The sequence below is a fragment of the Pelodiscus sinensis genome, chromosome 5, assembly GCF_052426305.1.
Source record: "Pelodiscus sinensis isolate ZL-2025 chromosome 5, ASM5242630v1, whole genome shotgun sequence".
Taxonomy (NCBI): Eukaryota; Metazoa; Chordata; order Testudines; family Trionychidae; genus Pelodiscus; species Pelodiscus sinensis.
Window position 1 is genome coordinate 30,051,854 of NC_143056.1, and position 21,989 is coordinate 30,073,842.

At 43.1% G+C, this 21,989-nt stretch overlaps 1 protein-coding gene across 1 annotated transcript in view; it reads left to right on the top strand.

The window, feature by feature from the left end:
* The window catches only part of ITPK1 (inositol-tetrakisphosphate 1-kinase), a 207,895-nt gene that overhangs the window by 121,782 nt on the left and 64,124 nt on the right, over nt 1-21,989 (top strand). Inside the window, exon 4 of the mRNA XM_006133665.5 lies at nt 6,926-7,043. Coding sequence (XP_006133727.1) covers nt 6,926-7,043 — 118 coding nt within the window. The remainder of the gene's footprint in view (nt 1-6,925; nt 7,044-21,989) is intronic.

The window sequence follows — 21,989 nt, forward strand, 5'->3', positions numbered from 1 at the left end:
GCTCTGCATGGGGATGGGAAACCAAAATCTGTGCCTTGATGGGGAACCAGAGCTTCTGGCCCACTAGGACAGGGTGGTGGGAACCTATGATAGTATGGCAGGAAGGTGTCAGTGGCTTGATAAGCGCACCATGTAATAATCCCAAGGGGACTTCAGTGATCCAGCCTGTCTCGCTATTCTACTCACTTGGTATTTATTTGTATTTTATTCATAAGCAGAGGGGAATCAAATTTCATGGCTGCTCCTTCAAATTCTACACTCCTGTCACTTTCATTGCATCATGTTCAGCCTTTTTAATGGATACTCCCTTGTTTTAGTATATGGTAGGATGTGCTGCTTCGTTGTCCCACTGTCCATACATACAGTTATCACCATTAAGAGGTCAGCATCAGATAGCTGTTGTTCATATGATGAACATATGTATTCATATGATGAAACAATTATGAAGATTTTTTTCTATTGTAAATATATGGTAATATCTGTGGTACCCCGCCCCCTTTTTATAAACTGTTCTCTGGTGATCATTGTGTCTTCCTTTACCAGTGTTTAAGTATTAACCACGTAAGTCTGAATTCACAAAAACTCTTCAGTATGAGCTTTTCTTGTTTACTGCAATAGGACAGAAACACGCATACGTCCTTTGTGACTAAGGATGCTTCCTTAAATCATGGCCATAATGTTTCTTGTCAAGTATTATAGGTCTTTTGCAGTTTGTTTTTTACTTTATTAAAAAAAAAAACACATCAGGAGCATCAACTCATTTAAAGGCATGTACAGTTAGAGTATGACAAATTAGGATGTGAACCTATACCACATTAGCATGCTGAGAACTAACTGTCCGTGTGTACCCTACTGATGTGTGCTAAGAATTCATTAGAGCACTTTGATCAGACTGGTTCAAGGAGCTGTTCATATGCATCATCAGGATATAATGAAGTTAGACTGCAGCAAACCAGTGCAGGGTAGATTCACATCCCAGCTTGCCATTATTAATTGGGGGTGCAGACAAGCCATTCTAACCCATCCCTCCTTGCAGTCTGTGATCTGAGCTCTGTGCCTTCACGTGTCTGAGAGCATCCTGTGGTGCCGCAGCTGGGTGGAAAGAGAAAACATTGTTGGAAGCTATTGTTGAATTCTTCTGAAATTGCCAAGCCAGATGAGCTTTAGAGGAGGAAGGGAAATGCAAGTTAGGGACAGCTGAAGTATCCCAAATAAAGAAGGTAAATTAGAAGGTAGATTCTGTTGTACTACTTTGAGGTGCTTTTTAACCAATAGATAAAAAGATTAGGTTAAATTACAAGGTTACTGGAGCTAAACTCATTTTTTTCTAAACACATTTAATGGGTCTGAACCTGAAGTAGTTATTTAAACAAAACTCCCATTGTTTTCATGATTGAGCCTGTTGACATCAAAACAGATTATAAACAATTGCAGTTTGGCAATAATAGCATACATGATCTGCTATGGTTTATTTTAATAGTCTCTTAACAATTTCTGTGAAACTCTTCTACTAGCTTCCTTTGCATTTATGAAAGTTTATTGCAGGTAAGACCACTGTGTTAGTTTCTGCAGTTCTCTTCAGCACTCATAATCCTCAGAATGGTTGAATTTGGGACAAGCATTTTGCTGTTGCAGTAAAATTGCTTTAAAATATCATATTGGCCTGAAGTCCTGGTGTTCAGTTTGAATTATACTCCATTCAAGGCCCCGGTTTTAGCTCTGCCAGTCTGGGGAGCTAGGACTCTTAGCTCATTAGAGCATGTCAGTTGACGTGGTTGTGGGGAAAGGGACCTTTTTGGTCTAGCCTGCATACAGACTTTATTTTAAATCTAGCTCCTCTGGCTTTGATAGGAAACTATCCTTGAACCTAGTATTTTTTATCAAGGGCAAACCAGCACACAGAGGTGCACTTGCTACAGTACTTGTCCTCTTGCTAATATCAGAAGATGACTGGTATATCTTTGCTTTTCTTATATATACACACTCCTACACTGCCATATTACATCCATCAGAGATACAGAGTTGCAGATGCTTAGGCTAGAGCAAAGGTGGGCTATAATTTTTTACCAAGGGCCATTTCAGAAATTTGTGAAGTGGCCCTGGGATGCTCCGGAAAGGGCAGGGCCAGGACATTCCTTGAAGAGTGGAGGAAACTTCACACATTCCCACTCCCAGGCCAGTCAGGGCTTGGGTGCTGGGTAGTGTGTGAAGGCTCTTCCCGCCCTGCTTGGAGTGCATGGCACTTCTAAGCACCATGCACTCCTTGCAGGGTGGAGGAAACTTCATGTGCCTCTCCCTTTCTCCAGGCCCTGATTAGCTTGGGGGCAGGGGAGCAGCAGGGCCTCCGCGGGGTAGATCCACCTGCTTGGTGGGTCGGATCCGGCACACGGAGGCCCTTTTGCCCACCTCTGGGCTAGAGATTATCATTTCACAGTGCAACAGGAGTGTATATGGTGCTTGTCAAATGTCAGAAAAATAACAAGGTGTGTCTGCTGTGGAGCTACCAGTCTGAAAGTAGATCAGAAACCTGTGACTGTCCCATGTCAGCTGGGTTGGACTTGGGCTATGGGATTGTTTAATTGTAGTGCAGATGTTGGGCTCAGGCTGGAGACAGGCGGGCTCTAGAACTCTGCAAGGTCTTGGGCTTGTCCCACAGCCTGGAAGTCAACGCTGCAATTAAACAGCTCCACACCTTGAGCCCTGAGAGCCCAAGTCAGTTAACATGGGCCAGCCATGGCGTTTTAATGGCAGTGTAAACAAATCCCAAGGGTCTGAATCAATTCACAGTGAGGTCAGTGAGAGTTTTGCCAGTGATTCAAATTGGACTAAGTCCAGGTCTACACTAGACCTGGAAGGTTGGATTAAGGTGCATATTAAAATAAGTAGCTGTACTCTGCTTACGTTAAGCCGGGAAAAGGGCAGTGGGAAAGGGAAATGGCCATGGAAGGGGTCGATGGCAAGAGAGGTTGACACATGAGCTGTTCAGGAAATATAGAGAGACGAAGGTAATAGCTAGCATTGTATATCCCATGATAAAGTAGACTGTAAAGAAATCAGAAGAGATAGCATGTCAGATAGAACTGAGTTTGGTCAAAATCATTCTGAGAGGATTATAACAGAGGTTCTATTGGAATAGTGTTTAGGGATGTGTTATGGATCAGATTTGGATATAGACAGAGATCTGTCTAATATTAAATAAATACTCCCAGGAACTGTTGTCATAGTAGAATTTAAATTCCAACGTTAATGATTGGAGAACAAATGCTACTCGGAGGATTTAGTTATTTCTGCAGGTGATAGCCAACTAATTTCTTCATCAAAAGGTCACTCAACCAACAGGAGGGGATTTTAGCCTTTATCAATAAATAGTAAGGATATTGTAGAAAAGCTGGTTATGGAAAAATAAGCTTGGGTTACAAGATATTATGATCTTATTTATTTCTAATTAAATGGAAGGATAATCAAAAACAGGTCAGTAACTAAGGTTGTAAATATCAGGTGACTAGACTGAGAAATAAAAGGAACTAGTCAATTGAATTGAAGAGCTCAGAGACTTAAATGTGGAGGTGTTTCAGAATTTCTTTGTCACCGTTTTCTGAAATTTATATCCAAGAAAAAATGTTTAGGGAGGATTCCAGGCCTAACTAAATGAAGAAACATCTCAAAAAGGATACAGGTTGGACCTCCCTGGTCTGTCACCCTCAGGACCTGATATGTTCCTGATGAGGGATTTTGTCAGACCAGGGGAGGTTGTATCTGGCCCTCTCCCTCCTTGGCCCTCTCCCTACTTAGTCCTCCTACCCCACCCCTTGGACTGGTTGCTAGCTGGCTCCATTACCTCTCCCCCACTCCCTGCCATCCCTCCCATGCTACGCAACCCAACTCCTGGGCCCCCAGGTAACCCTGCTGGGGTGTTCCAATCTCCTTACCCTGCCAGTAGCCTGCTGGCTTGCCAGCCCACTGGGCTCTTAGCCACTAGCCCACCACCAGGAGACTCTGGTCCTGCCATCCAGAGAGTCCTAGTTTGCAGAGGTTCAACCTGTGTTAGGAGCACAGAGAGAATCTATGAAGAATGGAAAAAGGATTGATCAGCAAAGAAGAGTATGTCTTAGAGATAATAAAGTGCAGAGATAAAATTAAAATTGCCAAAAGTCAAGCTGAATTACACTTTGCAACAGAAATTAAAACAACTAATAAAGGTTCTTTAGCCATATAAATAAAAAGAGAACAAGAGAAAAAACAGGGCAGCTATGCAGTGAGAATGGAGTAGAGATTAAGGATTATTTAGGTAGGCCCCAATGCTAAATGAATAGTTTGCCTCACTTTTCAAAAAGGATGGTAATGGACAATATAGGAACAAATGCAGGATGTCTAAAGAGGAGGAATGTATAGAAGTAGGCATTACTATTGAGGTGGAAGCAAAACTCAAGGTTTAATATACTTAAGATATAGTAATGGATAATCTCCAATCCAGAATCCTGAAAGAACTGGCACATGGAATCATAGGTCTGGTAGCAAGGGTATTTAATAAATCTGTCAAATCAGAGACGTCATGGTTCAACTGGAGAATACAGGCAGTCCCCGGGTTACGTACAAGATAGGGACTGTAGGTTTGTTCTTAAGTTGAATCTGTATGTAAGTCGGAACTGGCGTCCAGATTCAGCCGCTGCTGAAACTGATCAGTTTCAACAGCGGCTGAATCTGGACGCCAGTTCTGACTTACATACAGATTCAACTTAAGAACCCCAGGCTCCGCGGCTTTGCTCTGCTTTGCTCCCCGTCCCCCTGGTCTGCAGACCAGGGGGACGGGGAGCAAAGTGGTGGAACACGCGGGCAGCGGACAGCCCAGATGCGTCTTTGCTCTGCTTTGCTCCCCGTCCCCCTGGTCTGCAGACCAGGGGGATGGGGAGCAAAGCAGAGCAAAGCCATGGAGCACGCGGGCAGCTGACAGCCCAGACGCGTCTGGGCTGTCCGCTGCCCGCATGTTCCGCCGCTTTGCTTTCTCTCCCTGGTCTGCTGGAGACCAGGGAGAGGGAGGGCCCCGTTCGTAACTGTGGATCCGACATAAGTCGGATCTGTGTAACTCGGGGACTGCCTGTACCTAATAGCAGTACGGGTGGGGCAGGTAGCTCCTTAGGAACTGGCATACACAAGGAGCTGGCTTAAAAGCTGGCTCATCATGGGCGCTGGCTCCCGCCTCCCATCTTCCCCGCTGCCTCTGATACAGGGACAGCAAGAGGAGGTTGCATGTAATCATTTAGATTAACTGATAAGCCTAGGCTAATCGATTAATCGTTTAAACAGCTATACACTAACATCTCTACTGTAAAGGAAATTCACTCCATGATCCCAGCAATGTGTTGAAGCCACTAAATCAGCCATCGGCTCCTCTGAACGTCTAAAGAATAATCCCTCTGCAGCAAGCAGTGAATTAAATGCATTCAATAACAAGCAAAGACTTGAACAAATAACCCACTCTAACATGCTTGAAATTGGGAGTAATGTGATGTGTAGGGTTCAGATATCTCCATTCCTTTTGCTCTATCTCAGCAGCCAGTGGAGTGTCTCCCCCAGTGCTGCCTGGTGGTACTTCTGAGCATAATGTGAAGTCTGGTTTTTTGCTTTGAAGAATAATATCCTGTTTACCTAAGTTGCTTAATTAAACCAGTTTGCTATGCATCCATATAAATGGATGTGAAGAAATGAATGGAGGTGAATGGAGACTGATTAGGAAATCTTATTAAAGAATGCAGATGGATTTTAGCCTTGGAATTACTTGTCCAACTCTGAACGGAGTGAAGGAAGCGCTCTCATTAATCATTGTGACTTTATGTAGCCAGTGTGGGCCTTGTGCATGGCCTCTTGAGCATCCCAAATCGCAGTAGATGTTGGCAAGAGCTAGTGGTCATGGTGTCAGCAATGGGAATGTGGTACTTGGAGATTTTCCACTACAAAAACAGCCCATGGCAGAGTCTCAGCATGTAGGTCAGCTGACTCAAGCTCATGCTGCTGGGCTAAAAATAGCAGTGTAGGTGGTCTAGCTTTGACTGAAGCCTGGGCTCTGAGAGCTGGTGAGGGGGGGAGGTTCACAGAACTTGGGCTCTAGTATCCAGCCTAAGCCCAAACTCTGTAGTGCTTTTTTTTAGCCCTAAGGTGCAAATCTTGTGAGCTTGTCAGTCAACTTAGGCTTGAAGACTCACTGTTGCGGGTTATCTTTTGCAGTGGAGACATACCCCAAATGGAGGCTTACTAGAAGATTGCTGTGTGAATACAGCAAGTAGGCAGGGGAGTGTTTACTTAGGGAGATGGATGTACAGAACTATCACTTTGAAAACTCCATTGTGGTTAAATGAAGTAACAGTATCTCTGGGCCTACCACTTTTTTCCGGTCTTTATCATCTAGCTCCTCACTTGGCAGTCAGTACTGGTAGGGGACAGTAATAGCAATCTAAAAGAACCCCGATGTAGTTGTGATCTGTGCTCTGAAGTGGACTGATGCCCTCATGCTATTAAAGCTCGTTCAGTGCAACTACAAAGGTGGACCCAAATAGCATTGTGTCCTCTTTTGCCTAATGGTTCCTGCCAATACTGCTCTCTGCTGTGATTTGAATCTTCATCCCTGCTCTGGTCTGAATTGAGGTGGCTGCAGAGCAGGTTGCAGTGCTGATAAGTCCGCAGTTGGATGCTAGCGTCTTTAATATTGGCATGGTACTTGTATTCAGTTGGATTCCAGTTTATAATGCCAGTGACGAGAAAGTCTAGACATGCCCTGCAATGATACTTACCAAGTCTACCAGCGTCATCTGGAGGGTAATTTAAGGTTGTTAGATCTTAATCTTCTTCTTAGGTATGTTCCCATATTTTGGTGCTTTTTATGCTGTTCAACAAATCTAACAGTAGTCTTTGCTCCATATTTGTTCTGCAGGAGTATATTGATGCTCACCCTGAAACCATCATCCTGGACCCCCTTCCTGCTATCAGGACGCTGCTGGACCGATCCAAGTCTTATGAACTTATTCGTCGAATAGAGGCCTATATGCAAGGTACGACAGTGTCTCTTCATTTCAGAAAAGCCTGTTCCTTGCATTGAGGGTTTGGGACCAAATGAATAGCTAGTTCCTCAGTTAGGTAGGTAGGGGTATGTGTGTGTTTATAATGGGCGTGGGCTGCAGACACATTCTTTCATAGCAGAATTGTGCTCAAGAATTGAGGCCTTTTTTTTGTTTAAAACATGTGAATAGATTTGATCTAAATGAAACAAGGTTTGTGTATGATGGGGAGTATATGAGTTACTCTGAACAGCAGCAGAAATGCTGTCTTCATGTTCACTGGTAAATTGAAATTATTGTACAAACTCAACTGCTTGTCATGGGAAAACCAAAGTTTGCATTTAGGAAGAGGTTATTAATAGGAAATTTTTTTGGAAAGGGGCTAAAAGACTCCAAACTGAATTGAGCAAGATGATTTGAGACTTGAGTGGCACAACTTACTGAATTGCTAGAGAGGGAAGAAAATATAGAAACAACTGGATTTGCAGTGTTAGTTATATTACATTACTAAAGTTTATACCTTCCTTTTGGCATCACTTGGCCTGTATTTCCCTGTTTGGTGGGGATACCTTCTGGGCCTGAATAATTACCTTTTGGCTTCTAACTTGATGTGATTAAGGCTGCTTCCATGTGTTTTAATATCTTAACACTTTGACTTTAGATTCTTTCTAATTTGCTTGCTAATCTTTTCCTAACATTAGTGGTGCAGTGATAGCTATTTTTAGTACAGCAGATGCTGATGAACTTTAGTTACTTTATGGTTGCTATTATTTAGTGACTCAATTAATTTAGCTCTTCAGCCAACTCCTGTGTGTTAGGATAAGTCAAGAGTAGCCTCTCCTTCTGAGTGCTGTAGAAGTATCTGTTCTAAGAGCCAGTTGTTTATGATGTTGAGAAGTTGCTTCTGTAAATTGTGTTCTGATGTGATATGTGATTGATTAATGTTTGAGTCATTCTATTGCTTTCCCACTTCTCAGCTCAGAAACTTGCCCTGTTGCTATCCTTTGTGTTTTTATGTTTGGGGATTTATAGCCATGAAGTCCATATCCACTTTGTCTGGCCATCATTAACCTGGTCTCTGAAAACATCCCAGCTATGTAAAAATAGACATGAATTAATCTCCAAAGAAAGCACTCTCTTCTTTTCCAGCTGGAGAAATAGCTTAATTAGTTTTCAGCTCTCTCTGTGAGAGAGAGCTATAAACAATTAAGTTTTATTTTATTCTTAAAGTGGGGAGATACAATATTTTTATCTCTTCATGAACAGAAGAACTGGTGGAAGAATGGGAGATATTGTTCATAAACATATGAACCCATTTTTCAGTCAAATTTTGAAATTGAGGAAAATTTCATTAAAACAAGAAAAATTGAATTTTAAAAATAGCCGACTGGTCTTGGTTGATAGAAAGATTGTATCAATGGAATGTAGCGGCCACATGTGGGCAGTGCCTCACCCTCCATCTATGACTGTCTTAGCTTAGTTTATCTCTTGGACAGGTTTGAATATCGTGTCTAGGATCTTTATTTGTGTTCCCTAGTGAGAGCACTGAGAGCTGCACAACAGATGATATGATAGTAGTGGCCTTTGCTAAGCACATAAGTTGCTGCATTTTGTTCTAAGAGGAGCTTTTTAAAGACATGTAACTTTGTGTCTAGGTTTAAAAACTTGCTACAATTGAGCCAGGAGATCCAAATATGTGATGAATCACTAAATCAAGGCCTGTAGCCAGGACACATTTTTATTCTTCCTCTTTAAATATGTTGTCTAATCTGCTGCTCCCTCACTGGAAGCAATCCCATTCCAGGCACATCCCACTTCCCTGGCCCAATCAATCCCTGACATTGTTTTAAGGTATGGTAAGAGGAAGCTATATTCTGAATGTGGTGGTCTTAGCTCTTACTGTTTAGGAGGAGTTCTTGAACAGACAGACAAACTCTTAAGTATATAGTAGATAATTCTTTTCCTGTCTGAATTGCTGTGTTTCCTCTTAGTGTAACTAAAAATGAAATATAGCATCTGCCCCTTCAGTCTGAATTTCATTTATACTCTTCAGATGTTTAGGGAGTCTTGTAACGGACAAATGGTACCATTTTAGGCTAATGGGTGTTAGTTTTGTTTGAGGTTTATTTTTTCTCACCACATACTCTGTCCCTTACCATTCTGATGTTTGTCTAACACAAGATGAACATGTTGTTTTGTTGAATCCCAAATACACCCTTTTTAGTGCCGGTGGTGCCTGTGCTTGGCTCCACGTTCTTGATGAATTATACAGTTCTGTAGCTTATGTTGCCGGGTCACTTTACTCAACATCCTAGAGTACGTCTAGACTACATGCCTCTGGCGACAGGGGCATGTAGATTAGGCTGCCCAGCATAGGAAAAAGAAGCAGTGATTTAAATCTCCTGGCTTAGAGCAGGGGTTCTTAACCAGTGAGGTGCGCCTCCCCAGGGGAGGTGTGAAGGGGATACACGGGAGGTGTGAAGTTCCTCCCAGAAAATTTATCGCAATTGCCTTCTCACTGGATAAAATTCTAAAGTTTAGATTTTTTCATAATTAATATTATGAATTAAAATTATAAACATTAATTTCTTATTAACCTCTAGAGATCGGCACACTACAATAGCAGTGCGAAGCAATCAGGCCTATGTGATGACACACTACAATAACAGTACACGAGCATTGCCAACTTTCATCTTCAAATATTACATACATTTGTTAGGAAAAGGTTCAAAGTAAAAAGCTCATATTATTCATTTAGGCATTGTAACAGGGTTCACTCACCCCACAGTGCCACCCAGCTGTCGGACTAGGGAATTAGGTCGGACAGCTGTATCCAGTGTCCAGCTGGTTTGCCAAGTCCCAGGGTTCAGGCAGGCCTCGGGATTCGAGCCGGGCCTTCAGCTCAGGCCGGTCCTCTGAATCACCAGGCACCAGTAGAGCCTTGGGTTCCTCTAGGTCAGAGGGTAGCCCTGCTGGCCAACTTGGCCAGGCCTCGGCGGCCCAGGTAGGGAAGCCTTTGCTGGCCTTAGGGAAGGTGGCTGTGGGAGGCCCGGGCCAGGTCTCAGCCTCATCAGCCAGGAGCTCTGAGCAGGCCTCTGTCTCCCTCAGAGGCTGGGCCCCAGCTGAGCTCCTTGGCAGAGTTCTTATAGTTCTAGCCACGCCCCTTAGCTTCCTGTCAGGTGAAGGGGCGGGGCTAGGCTGTGCACAAAATGGCTCCCAGGGGTGTGTGAACATGAAGTTCACTTTCGGGGGAGGTGTGAAGGTAAAAAGGTTAAGAACCCCTGTCTTAGAAGGACCACTGCTCCTCGCGAGGAGTAGGAGTACCAGTGCCAACCGAGGCTGTCCTCAGTGTGTGTTTGAGCAGGTTCTTACTAGACTCGCTAAATTGAATGTCAGAAGATCAGTCTCCAGCATAAGTAAAGACATGGCCTAATACAGTAGACACTGGAACATCTTTCCTTATTGAGACCCTAAAACTCCTTTTTTACTAATGTGTAATGAATAGTTTAACCATATAGAGGTTGATTTGATTGCAGTTTCAATAAGAGATGTTTCCCTCTAGAGCAGGAAACATTTCTGATATTTCTCACTGCTCTGAGATGGGTTTTTATTAGAAATAGGTCAGAGGCTGGGCACTTTCCTGTTCCTTTTTTTTTCACAGGGCAAACACTGAATGAATCTCATTTTGAAACTCTCATTTCTACCTTTTTCAAAGTCCTTCAGAAATAAAGTTTACATCCTCATAAGTGCTCTGTGTAGCTAACTTAGCAGATCACTATGAACAAAATCACTGAAAAGTTCTGGTTTAGCAGTTCTTTTCTCTCAGCAATTGTACTGCTGTGGATTTTTTTTACTTATCAGTGAAAGATTACTGCTTGGTACAAATTTGTTGAGAGTTTCTCCCCATGATAGCAATGTTTGGGAAAACTAGCTGTACGATTTAATGAAAAATGCATTTTCAGCGCGGTTGTGTGTGATTTAAGCTGTGTCTGCTCCTTCGATTGTTGACCTAATGAAAAATACCTTTGGATTCATGGAGTCATATTAAGAACCTCTGACCTTCTCAGCATCAGACTTTCAAGACTTAACCATAATAAAAAAGAAAGTTGAGATGTTAACATATTTGCAATGATTTGTTGATCTTGTGATTAGACTGAGCAATCAGAACGCCTTTATTACAATGTAATTTTTTTTTCAAGGGATGTTTCTTTTTAAAGCTAAAATTAATATTTGGGAAAAAATCACTATCTGGTCAGTCTATATATATTACATCCATCGCCTCTCTTTAAATGGTATTACCCATGCAGTTCACAAAACTGGATTACTTTTGATTAAAGAATAAAACAAGATTTGTGTTTTTAACTAGAGACAGAGGCTTACATTGTGTGTACAAGTATAGAGGCTTTAGAGTAAGAAATAATTACAAGAAAAATAAAGTTAAAATGCTTCCTAGTACTACATTTAACAAACTAGGATTGATTGAAAGAGAAATTCTTACCATAGGTTCCCCCAGTGTCATTTCTGACCAAGTTTTAGGTCAGAATCTGTTCCCAAAGTCCATTGGCTGTTACTTTTGTCATCTTAGGTGGATAAGAAAGATGGTTAGGGAGAGAAAACTTGGGGTATTTGTGCCCCTGAGTTTTATAGTTGTCATACTTTGAAATGTACTGTTGTCAGAACAACCTCTTAGTAAAGTTATTTCCAGCTGACAGTAAGGAGACTTGGAATCTGGAAGGAAAGAGGTGTTATGCTGTTTGCTTTTTATCTGTTTGCTAAATTGCAGATCTCTTTGTCTCATGCTTTCTTCCTCCTCCATGCCAGAGAATGGCCACTTGATAGATAACGGCCCAATATTTATTTCCAATGTGAAGAAGGTATCCAAATCTCAGAATTCTTAGTGTAAAAATTAGCAAATTCCTAGCATTTCCTTTAATTCCAGCTGCCAGCCATGAACTGAAGAACATTCTGGGTAGTGACATGCAAAGGCGCAGGCTTCTGACATCACAGTTGCTCACATAACCCCGACTAGCTTTTGGACAAGAGTAGGATTCAGCTATACAGGCAGTCCCCGACTTACGCGGATCCGACTTATGTCGGATCCGCAGTTACGAACGGGGCTGCCCCGAGTACACGGACTGCGGGACCTCGCGGTCCTGCCGCCCGTGTACTCTGGGGCTTTCTCTGCGTCTCCCTGGTCTGCAGACCAGGAAGACGCAGAGCAAAGCTGCGGAGGGGCTCGGGCAGCGGGGCAGCTCAGGCGCAGCTAGTACGCTCCCCCCTCCCCCAGCAGACAGCTTTTCTCAGGACGCCTGTGGCAGAGCAGCTGGGGTGCTGCCGGTTGGTCCCGCAGCGCCGCTCTGGGCGCTACTGGACCAACCCAGCAGCACCCCAGCTGCTCTGGTCCTGATTCAGCCACTGCTGGTCAGTTTCAGCAGCGGCTGAATCAGGACGCCTGGGGCAGAGTAGATGGGGTGCTGCTGGGTTGGTCCAGTAGTGCCGAGGAGCTTGTACGTAACCCGGGGACTGCCTGTATATCTATTTTGCCCTACCGGCACCTACATGATGCCACTGATGTTGGCAATACAGTGTAGTCCAAACACAGTAACGGTCTGGAGGCTAAACATGGGAAAGCCCTTCTGTAATGTTACAAGTCTTCTGTGGCTGATTCACAGAGGGTATGAATCTGTTAAGAGTCTTAGCAAGAGAGCTAGTGCAAGCTATAGAAACAAAGATCTGAAGATCCTTGGTTCAATCCCTGGTATGTCAGCCAAGATAGCATCTATCACAGTACTTTCAAAGGCCTGTGAGGATCAACTAATATTTGTTCAATAACCCTAGGAGGTAGGCAAGTTTCATCCTCATTTTACAGATAAGGAAAATGAGGCAGGGCAATGAAGAGTCTTATTCCAAGCCACAAAGCCCAGATTAGAACTCAAATAGGTGCATGCTGTGTGTACAGAACCACAATTGCATGTTTGTAGCATATGCATTCTTAATTTATCCAGGGACTCTGTTTAGAAGAGAAGCTAGTGATGATTTTGCTTGTTGATCTTTAAAGAACAAACATAATGGTTGAAGTTATCTTTCAGACTTTATCAAAGAATATTTAAATAACATTTCTGTCAAAAAATCTAAGGATTTTTAAAACTTTGTCTTTATTTTCACTCTAGAATGAATGAATGAATACTATAAAGACGTTAACAGGTAGAAAACCTAATGAGTACAGGCAGTCCCCGACTTACGCGGATCCGACTTATGTCGGATCCGCAGTTACGAACAGGGCTGCCCCAGAGTACACGGACTGCAGGACCTCGCGGTCCTGCGCTCGTGTACTCTGGGGCTTTGCTCTGCGTCTCCCTGGTCTGCAGACCAGGAAGACACAGAGCAAAGCCGCGGAGGGGCTCGGGCAGCCCTGCTGCCCGAGCCCCCCCCCCCCCCCGCGCGGCTTTGCAAAGCGCGGGGAAGCCGGCGGTGGGGCAGTCCAGGCGCGCCTGAGGTGCCTCGCTGCCCGAGCCCACCCCTCCCCCCCCCGCGGCTTTGCTCCGCTGCCGGCTTCCCCGAGGCTTTGCAAAGCCGAGGGGGGGGGGGGGCTCGGGCAGTGGGCTGCTCCGCTGCCGGCGTCCTCAGAGGCGCTCCCCGTCTCCCTGGTCTGCTGGTCTCCAGCAGACCAGGGAGACGGGGAGCAAAGCCGCGGAGGACCCAGGCGGCGGGACCGCGGTGCATCTCGGTCCGCCGCCCGAGTCTTCCTGGTCTGCTGGGGTGGGGGGGGGGCGCAGCTAGGGCCCCCCCCCCCCAGCAGACTAGGCTTTTCTCCGGACGCCTGTGGCAGAGCAGCTGGGGTGCTGCCGGTTGGTCCCGCAGCGCCGCTCTGGGCGCTACTGGTGCAACCCAGCAGCACCCCAGCTGCTCTGGTCCTGATTCAGCCGCTGCTGGTCAGTGCTCTGCCTCAGGCTTCCTGGAATCAGCTGCTGAAACTGACCAGTTTCAGCAGCAGCTGACTTGGGGACGCTTGGGGTTCTTAAGTTGATTCTGTATGTAAGTCAGAACTGGCGGTCAGTTTCAGCAGCGGCTGAATCTGGACGCCAGTTCCGACTTACATACAGATTCAACTTAAGAACAAACCTACAGTCCCTATCTTGTACGTAACCCGGGGACTGCCTGTATATATTTTTTTAACTGCAAATGCCCATAGTGTAACATATAAAGGATATTGATCCAGGCCTTACTGGCTGCAGGTCACATAGTATTAGAACTATGTAGAGCCAGGCTAATTAGATCTCTCTCCAGTAGAGCAAAGTGTGTCTTATCAGGAAATGGAAGAGAATAACGGGATTTTTAAATGTTAAGGAAAATCAGTAAACTGATAGCAAAATCTTACTGGACTAGAACTTGGAAATCATGAGTCCTCACTGCTGGTTTTTTGTGGGGATGTTTGAGCCATTCCCTTCTCTTTTCTGTGCATCTATTTTTTCTGAGGCTACATCTAGACTAAGGGGTTTTTGCGGGATACCTGTGGTATCCCACAAAAACCCTACCACCAAAAAAGTGTTTGCTCTTCCACTTATTTTTGCGGAAAAGAAAATGCGCTCTTTTGGAGAGCCCGGTATACCTCGTTTCACGAGGCATAAGGGCTCTGCCATCAGAGGAGGCTTTTCTGCCATTTGGCCCCATCTAGAGCGCATTTTGCATAGCTTTTTCCGCCAAAACATTTCAGTCTAGACCAAGCCTGACACCGTTTGTGGGTCCTGTCTATTGATATGGTGAGCTCTTTGAGGCAGGAACTGTTTCTTGCTACGTGTATGTTGCTGATACAGCAGACACCTTATCTAGCGTGGAGACTACAGGGCTACTATAATACAAATATTAATAGTGTAGAATCAATAAAAGACAGTCAATCTGCAGAAAAAATTTAGGTAGCGGATTAATAGTGGTGATACACAGAGAAATCCATTGTTTTTAAAAACATGTAGTGAATGAAAACAGGAGTGTTCTGAGTTAGGACTACAATTTCTTTGCATAATGTGTAGCTTTATCCTTTCATACTGAATCCTGTAGTCTCTGACAGTACTAAATAACTCTTATTGCCGCGCATTGTGTTTTCTGTTTTATAAACCTTACCTTAAGTAATACCTATTTAATAGGCGCTTATAAAAATGTCTAGTCCCAAGGAGGTTAAATCATTTGCCCACAGTCACACAAAGTTGGGTAACAGAACAAGAAGAGAATGTAGGGATGTTAATGAGTGACCAGTTAACCAGTTGTCCGATGAGCATCACCCTTAATGGGTGATGCTTACTGGGTAGCGGTTAACCAGTACCTGAGGAGCAACCCACCATGGGTAGAAAGCTGCTCCAATCCCGCCGGGCAACCATGCAGGGCTGCTGATTCCCAGCCCACATGGGCTGGGAGTTGGCAGCTCTGTCGGCCCCATGTGGGGCCAGAAGCAGTCAGGCTGGGGCAGTTCCTGCCTGTGGCCTGGGTGGGTGGGGGGGGGGGGGGCGGTGCTCCAGCTCGGCTATGGCAGGCGGCATGGGAGCTGGGCAGGAGCAACCCTCCCACCCAACCCCTTTTAATCAGTTAACTGGTTCAACAACAGGATTTTACATCTCTAGTAGAATGCAAGGGTCCATGGCTCTTTCCTGTTTCCACTGCACTCAGATCATGCAGGTTTTCTAACATCTTCTTCCCCACTAGGCTGAGTCTCAGACTTTGAGATCCTTGTAATGCTGAGGCAAATCAGAAGAATGCTGAGGAAAGTCTCACTTAATTCCTGGGCAAACAATGAAATGTTGAAGAATTGAGATCGTGCTGAAATCAGGACGCGTGAAAAACGTTAAAGCTTAAGTGTCATTATTGGTTTGTGTCATAATGTTAACACTACATGAACTTGTAAACCTTTTGGCTTATGGTCTTAAAAATCCTTTTGTAGAAGTGCTTGAGGGTTGACACCTGAGAAATGAATGATTGTAGTAGGGTCTGTTGTGTAAAAACACTGAAGTTTGTGCCAATAGAGGATGAATTGCATAACTGGGGGTAGGAGAATTATTTAGAGTATGTTGGCATGTGAAGCAGAAATCCTGTTGTGTTGTACCATCTTCAGGATGCATGTGCAATAGCCAGATCCCAAAGCTTAGGTACTGTAACTATTTAAGAGGAAATCATTCCTCCCAGACCACCAAAGATTTGACCATAGCATGGACTTACTAAACTCTGCATTTAAAAACATAATTCAGAACTGGGTAGTGTTTTTCCCAGGGGGTTTCTGTTTAACTGAATCCAGGATTGATCTTATTATTCCAATAAGATTTAATATAACTTGCATATGTCAGTGAAGCAGAACTGTATATGTAAAAGGCTGAGGCAATCACACATTTGTGTTAAACAAACCAAACTGAAATCAGCAAGCTACGTCAACAGTAAAAGTGTTCATCAGAATCTCTCAGGTGGGGCCCTTGTGCCTTTCTCTCCCTAGCCTAATTTGGGCTCTATTCTGCACGATACCAAGTACCCCCTTTCAAGGAAGTTAGCAGCCCCAGCTCCCACTCATTTGAGTGAGAGCTGTAGGTTTCTCAGACTCTTACAGGACATCCTCCACCTTTAGGCCTTGATCCAACAAGTGGATCCCTCCGTGCAGAGGGAGGATCCCTCTGTGCAAAGTGGATCCCTCCATGTGCAGTTGAAAGTTCAGTTCCTGAGATCATAAGTGTGGGAGAAAGGAAGTATTATTAACTGTATTCAAGCAATGTATAAATCTCTGTGTATAGGGACCTGTGTGGTTTTTATTTTTGTGAAATGTCTTGTGTAGCTATGATGTTATAGTGTTACAATGTGCTGCTTCTTCTATTGAGTGGCGTGCCATTTTCAGTAATAGGACAGCTGGTCATGGTTTGATGCTTTCTAAGCCATATTCAAACCTAGAACAAATGTTTCTAGTGGAGAGAGCAATTGCACATACAATAAATAGTTTGGTTGGGATATTCAGAGGATGTTAATGGAGTTTGGACAGAGAGAATTGGGGGAACTGGGTGTTTAACTTTCTTAGCCTCTTTTTATAATGCCAGCCTGTATTCTTACTTGAACTCTTACAAAACTTCAATCGCTGTAGGGGGCTTACTGGTTCTGCATTAGCAACAAAATGTATGACTCTGTAAAAGCAGAAGGATTATTACCTCCAATTTGAATACAGCCCTTTATCCATGTGGAGTACTGATGTCCAATCTGGGTTATAAATCAGGTAAGAACTGTGCAGTATGAATGCTTAAAAGCCAGTCACTGCCTTGAGCTGTCATTATAATACTAGGAGCGTGTCATGAGAGTCAAATAAAAGCATTCTCTATTTTACCTGTAGCTATTCTCCACAAAAAAGTTGATTAAATTCAAAGTAACATTTGTGGACTGTATCCGGGAGTTCACTGCCTTTTGATGCAGAATGATGTTGTTGAAGAACGGTGCCCTTTTGTTCACCTCCTATCTCTCTCCCCTCCCTCCCCCCAGGTTGGTATCTTATGAGAGTTAGGTTGAGGAGAGGATTGTTTGGCTTTTTTGCACTCCTCTTTCCCACTCTTCTTCCCTGTCTTCCCCAAAAAAGGGAAGGTGAAGGAAAGGGGACAGGGAAGCATCGGTAAATGCTGAAGTTAAATGGCATTGGAAAACAAAGCTGCGGATCCAATTTGCAGTCCTGTTACTCAGAGAAATCTATTCAAGAGACACTGTCAATGAAATTTAAAACTTAAAAGTTTTTGCATTTATTAAGTTTTATAAAACCCAGTTAGAATAAAAATGTTTTAATTAAATTAAATATAATTTTTACAAAATTAATTGATCACATGGAGGCATGAGGGGTATTTAAATCTGAATACCAAAAAGAGTGAAAATGACAGGAATAAAGTGAAACTGAATTCTCTAGTTTTGCTATCCAAAATCAGTGAAGAGCAAAAAGTAAACACAAAGCAAAAACTGTGAAAAGTAAAGTAAATACTGAAAAAACTTGTTTGTTTTTGAGTCTGATGTGTTTCTCACACAGGTAATTAGCCCTTTTTTACTGTCTTTGCAATAATGAAACAGATTGTTAAACTTTAGTAGGAGTAACTTGTTCAATCATCACTTTGCGCATACATTTGCAAGAGAACCTGGGCTGCCCTGCACTTAACTATAGTCTATATATATTTATAAAGCCTAGAATGTAAGGATTGCCTAAGTTGCCTAGGTTTTTGAATGTCTATTGGGAAATCAGAGGGCTTGGTGCGTTCTTACATGTGCACTTTTGACCTCTTTCAGGAGTTACACGTTCAGTCTGACAATCACTGAAGTTTGAATATCTAGCACTAACTGAAAGTTGCCATTGAGTCAGGAAAGAACAACGACATTTGGCTGTCTAAAGTTACCCCTCTCTAAGTGAGTGAGGGCAGTAAAACTCTTTCTATTTAATGCATGACTTCCTGTGTCATTGACTAAATTTAGCGAATACCGTATCCATGGTGTTAGCTCTTCTGCTTTTCAAGCCCCACTTACAGTTAGACCTTCTGCTGGTATACATTAAAGTTAGCTCTTTGGTGCTAATCTTAGAAACTGAGCCTAAATTTTTGTGTGAGCAAGAGCTATTTTGAGAGTTTGGGTTTGATCCCACCACTTGATCTGTAGGACTGAATGTTGGTCCTTATTTTTTAACATACATTCTTCAAGATTTGTTTGTAGTTGTTTTGCCACAAGACATTTAAGCAACTATTGTTAACAATGTTTTCTGATTTCCTGTTGCTCCTTGTTAACCAGATAAATTCAAAGAGTAGCTTGGTTTTCAAACCCTGACATACCTGAATAGTAGCTGAAAACTGAAATAATCCACTCCTCCTGATCTATCAAGATTGAAAAACTTGAAGCCTCTTGTTTGTGCTAGCAAATTGAGATCCTGAAATCCTATAACTAGGTTCAAGCAATGTATAAATCTCTGTGTATAGGGAGTGTGAGATCACCTTACACCTAAATGGTACCTTGAGATTTCTTTCTCTATGGCCCATGCAGCTTTCCCTGATTTTTTTTTTTTTCAATGCTAATTTGAAGGGCCTGTGTCAGCAGTGGTATTGCTGACTAATGACAGAATAGAAGCTGTGTAAATTCAGTGCAGATATTCAAGCACTTTAGAACTTATTTACGTGGAAGGGCTGAGGTGTTCAACCAGGAACACATTTGTTCAGTGAAATGTTCCTCATACACACACATACCCCTACTCCTCATTCTCTGCTTTTTCTCTTCATCAGCTAATCTTGGGAAGTTCATGTTGGCTTTCAGGTTTGATCAGATCAGTACAAGCAGTCTCTTGGAAGAGGGGATCAGGAGGAGATTAGCACTGTTGGAAACTTGATGTCTACATTTTCACTACTGTGATTTGTCTTTTTTTCTCAGAATGACTCTCAACAGGAGTAAATTGGCTATGCTACATATGCTGTGCTTTTAAATAATAACCCAGAGGACACTTCTAAGCAGTTCAATAGATGCATATCCTAAAATAAAAAATAGCTTGAGTGCTGGATAATGTATTAGCTTCAGACTTTTGTATAATGTAACAATCTTATTCCTATAGGAAAACCGTTGAGAGATTTAGATGCTACATCTGGTAAAGTCAAATTTCTGGAGTTGGGTGGGGATGGATGTGAGAAGTGAAGGGGGATGCTAATATATAGTCTGGGTTTTTTTCAGTCTAGATTCTATGATCTTTTAAGCTTTATTTTTTTAAATATGCGAATTTTTTTTAGTAGTGCAAGAGGCTAAATACTTAACTAACTGAGATGTTCACAGAGCTTCCTGCCCATTTCAAAACAAGGTTTGTTTTTAAAATTGTAATTCCTCTGATGTATTTTCCAAATTATAAAATGTCTAGCTGATATCTCTAGTATGGCTCTAGCTGATGTCTGGGTAAGATAATGTTGTGACAGTTCTATTTTCCGTCATTTGACTTCCTAATATCTCCTCCCCTAGTGTGGGTGCTTCTATCACAGATAGCAATGCTCTTCAATGCAAGGCTTTCCTGTCTGGAAAATTCCCTATAGTCTAAGTCCTTGCCATTATCCAACAAATTAATCTTTTTTAAAAAAAAAACAGCACTGGCAAATAAAAGTAATATTCAAGTGTGTTTGTGTGGTAAGATTGAAAGAATAATTTCCTTTCTGATTGTGATTTTTTTTGTCTGGAAGGAAGCAGTGCTCATTGCTTGGTATGTGTATACTCAGAACCATGGCTCCATCTGGGTTTACAGATTTTCCTCTAATTGAAGCATCAGGAATCAAACCAGTTTTCATACCGGAAGCTGTTTGAGCGAATCAGTGTTTTTTCTCCTGAGCCACCTCGACTATTTTAGAGCCACCAGTTATAAAACAAAATAAGTTTGATTTCAAGCAGGTTTTGAAGCCAAGTTTTCAAATGTTTTTGAAATTTGTGCACATATGATCTGCTTTCAAGACCTGCATGTGCCAGTCAGATGAGATTCAGCACAGACCAGGCAAATTTTATCTATGCTAACAGGTGCATGTGTAATCGGGAAAGGGCAAAATTAGAGGCTACTTTTGGAAATGAGTTCCTGAGTAGGAGTTGCAGTGGGGATTGCTGACAGAACTTTAACATATGTGTAGCATCAGAGGAAGAACGTTGTAATTTTCAGTGAGACAAGTGATTTTTTTTTTCTTTCTAAACAGCCTGCTTCCCAGCAGGAGTCACACTGCACTGTCAGTCCTTCCCCACCTCTGCACATCACTTTGAAAATTCAGGGATAAAGAGAGTCACTAGTCAGAGCCAAAGCTTGACAGAATGGCTGGAGTTCTGCTTTGGCCAGGGTATGTGCATCATTATTTTTAAACATGAGGAAGTTTTCTTTTTTGGATGGATTCACATCTTTTTTGAATGACTACCTCAGGAGCAGCCCATTGATGGACTCTGATTTCCTTTCCTATGATTTAGAAAAGTATGTGACATCTTATTTAACTCAGTGGATCTGGATAAGTATAAACTAGCTTTTAATTTTGGCTATAAATGTGGTAAATATTTGCCTCTAAGTGAATGTCTGCAAGGAATGGTTTTTAATTAGGTTTTGACCATTTTGTTGGCCTTCTGTATTTTCAGCAACTTGAGCTTTCTTCTGTGAGAATTATGTATAAGCAAGGCTTGACAAATCAAGCAATCTACTCGCCCGTGGCGAGTAGATTTTAGCCCGGCGGGGCAACGCAGCGCGCGCTTCCGCGCAGCTGGTGAGCAGGGCTCTCACCGCCTCTTGGTGAGCCCTGTGTATAAGGATGCTACCAAAATGTGACCTCCCTTTACAAGTGAAATAATTATCTTTTGCAGTCCGTTAGCATCTTCCATCTGAGCATTTTGGAGCATTTCAGATAGTGGTCACTTTAGTTTTACAACTCCCAGTAAGGTAGATAATACTCTCATTTTACTGGTGAGTGAAACTGAGGCTTGGCATGTAATCAGTTTGTCCAAGGTCACCTGGGAGGTTTAAGAAGAGCAGTGACTTAGTCCCCTGCCTTGTACTGTAATTGCAAGACCATCCTGATGACCTTGCAAAGTAGTAATTTAGACCCTGCATAATTCTCTACAGGGCTGGAGCTCCTGAGATTCTGGGAGTAGTCACACTCTACACTGGGGTCAGGAATCTTTTTTGGGTTGAGAGCCACTGACCCACAAGTGAGAAATCTCTCCCCCCTCTCACTCCCAAAAAAGTGAAACTCTCTCTGATGTGGCCCCTGACTGAGAAAGAGAAAGACACTCCCCACATTCCCCTCACACCCAGGCTAGTAGATTTTATGTGCTCCAGTCCCTCAGTAGGTATGGGCTCCCCAGTGCTAGGAGGGGAACTTTGAGCCTTAGGGGCCAGATCCAGGCAAGCAGGGGGTTACATCCGGCCTCTGGGCCTGAGTTTCCCCACTCCTGCTCTGCACACTGCTCTAT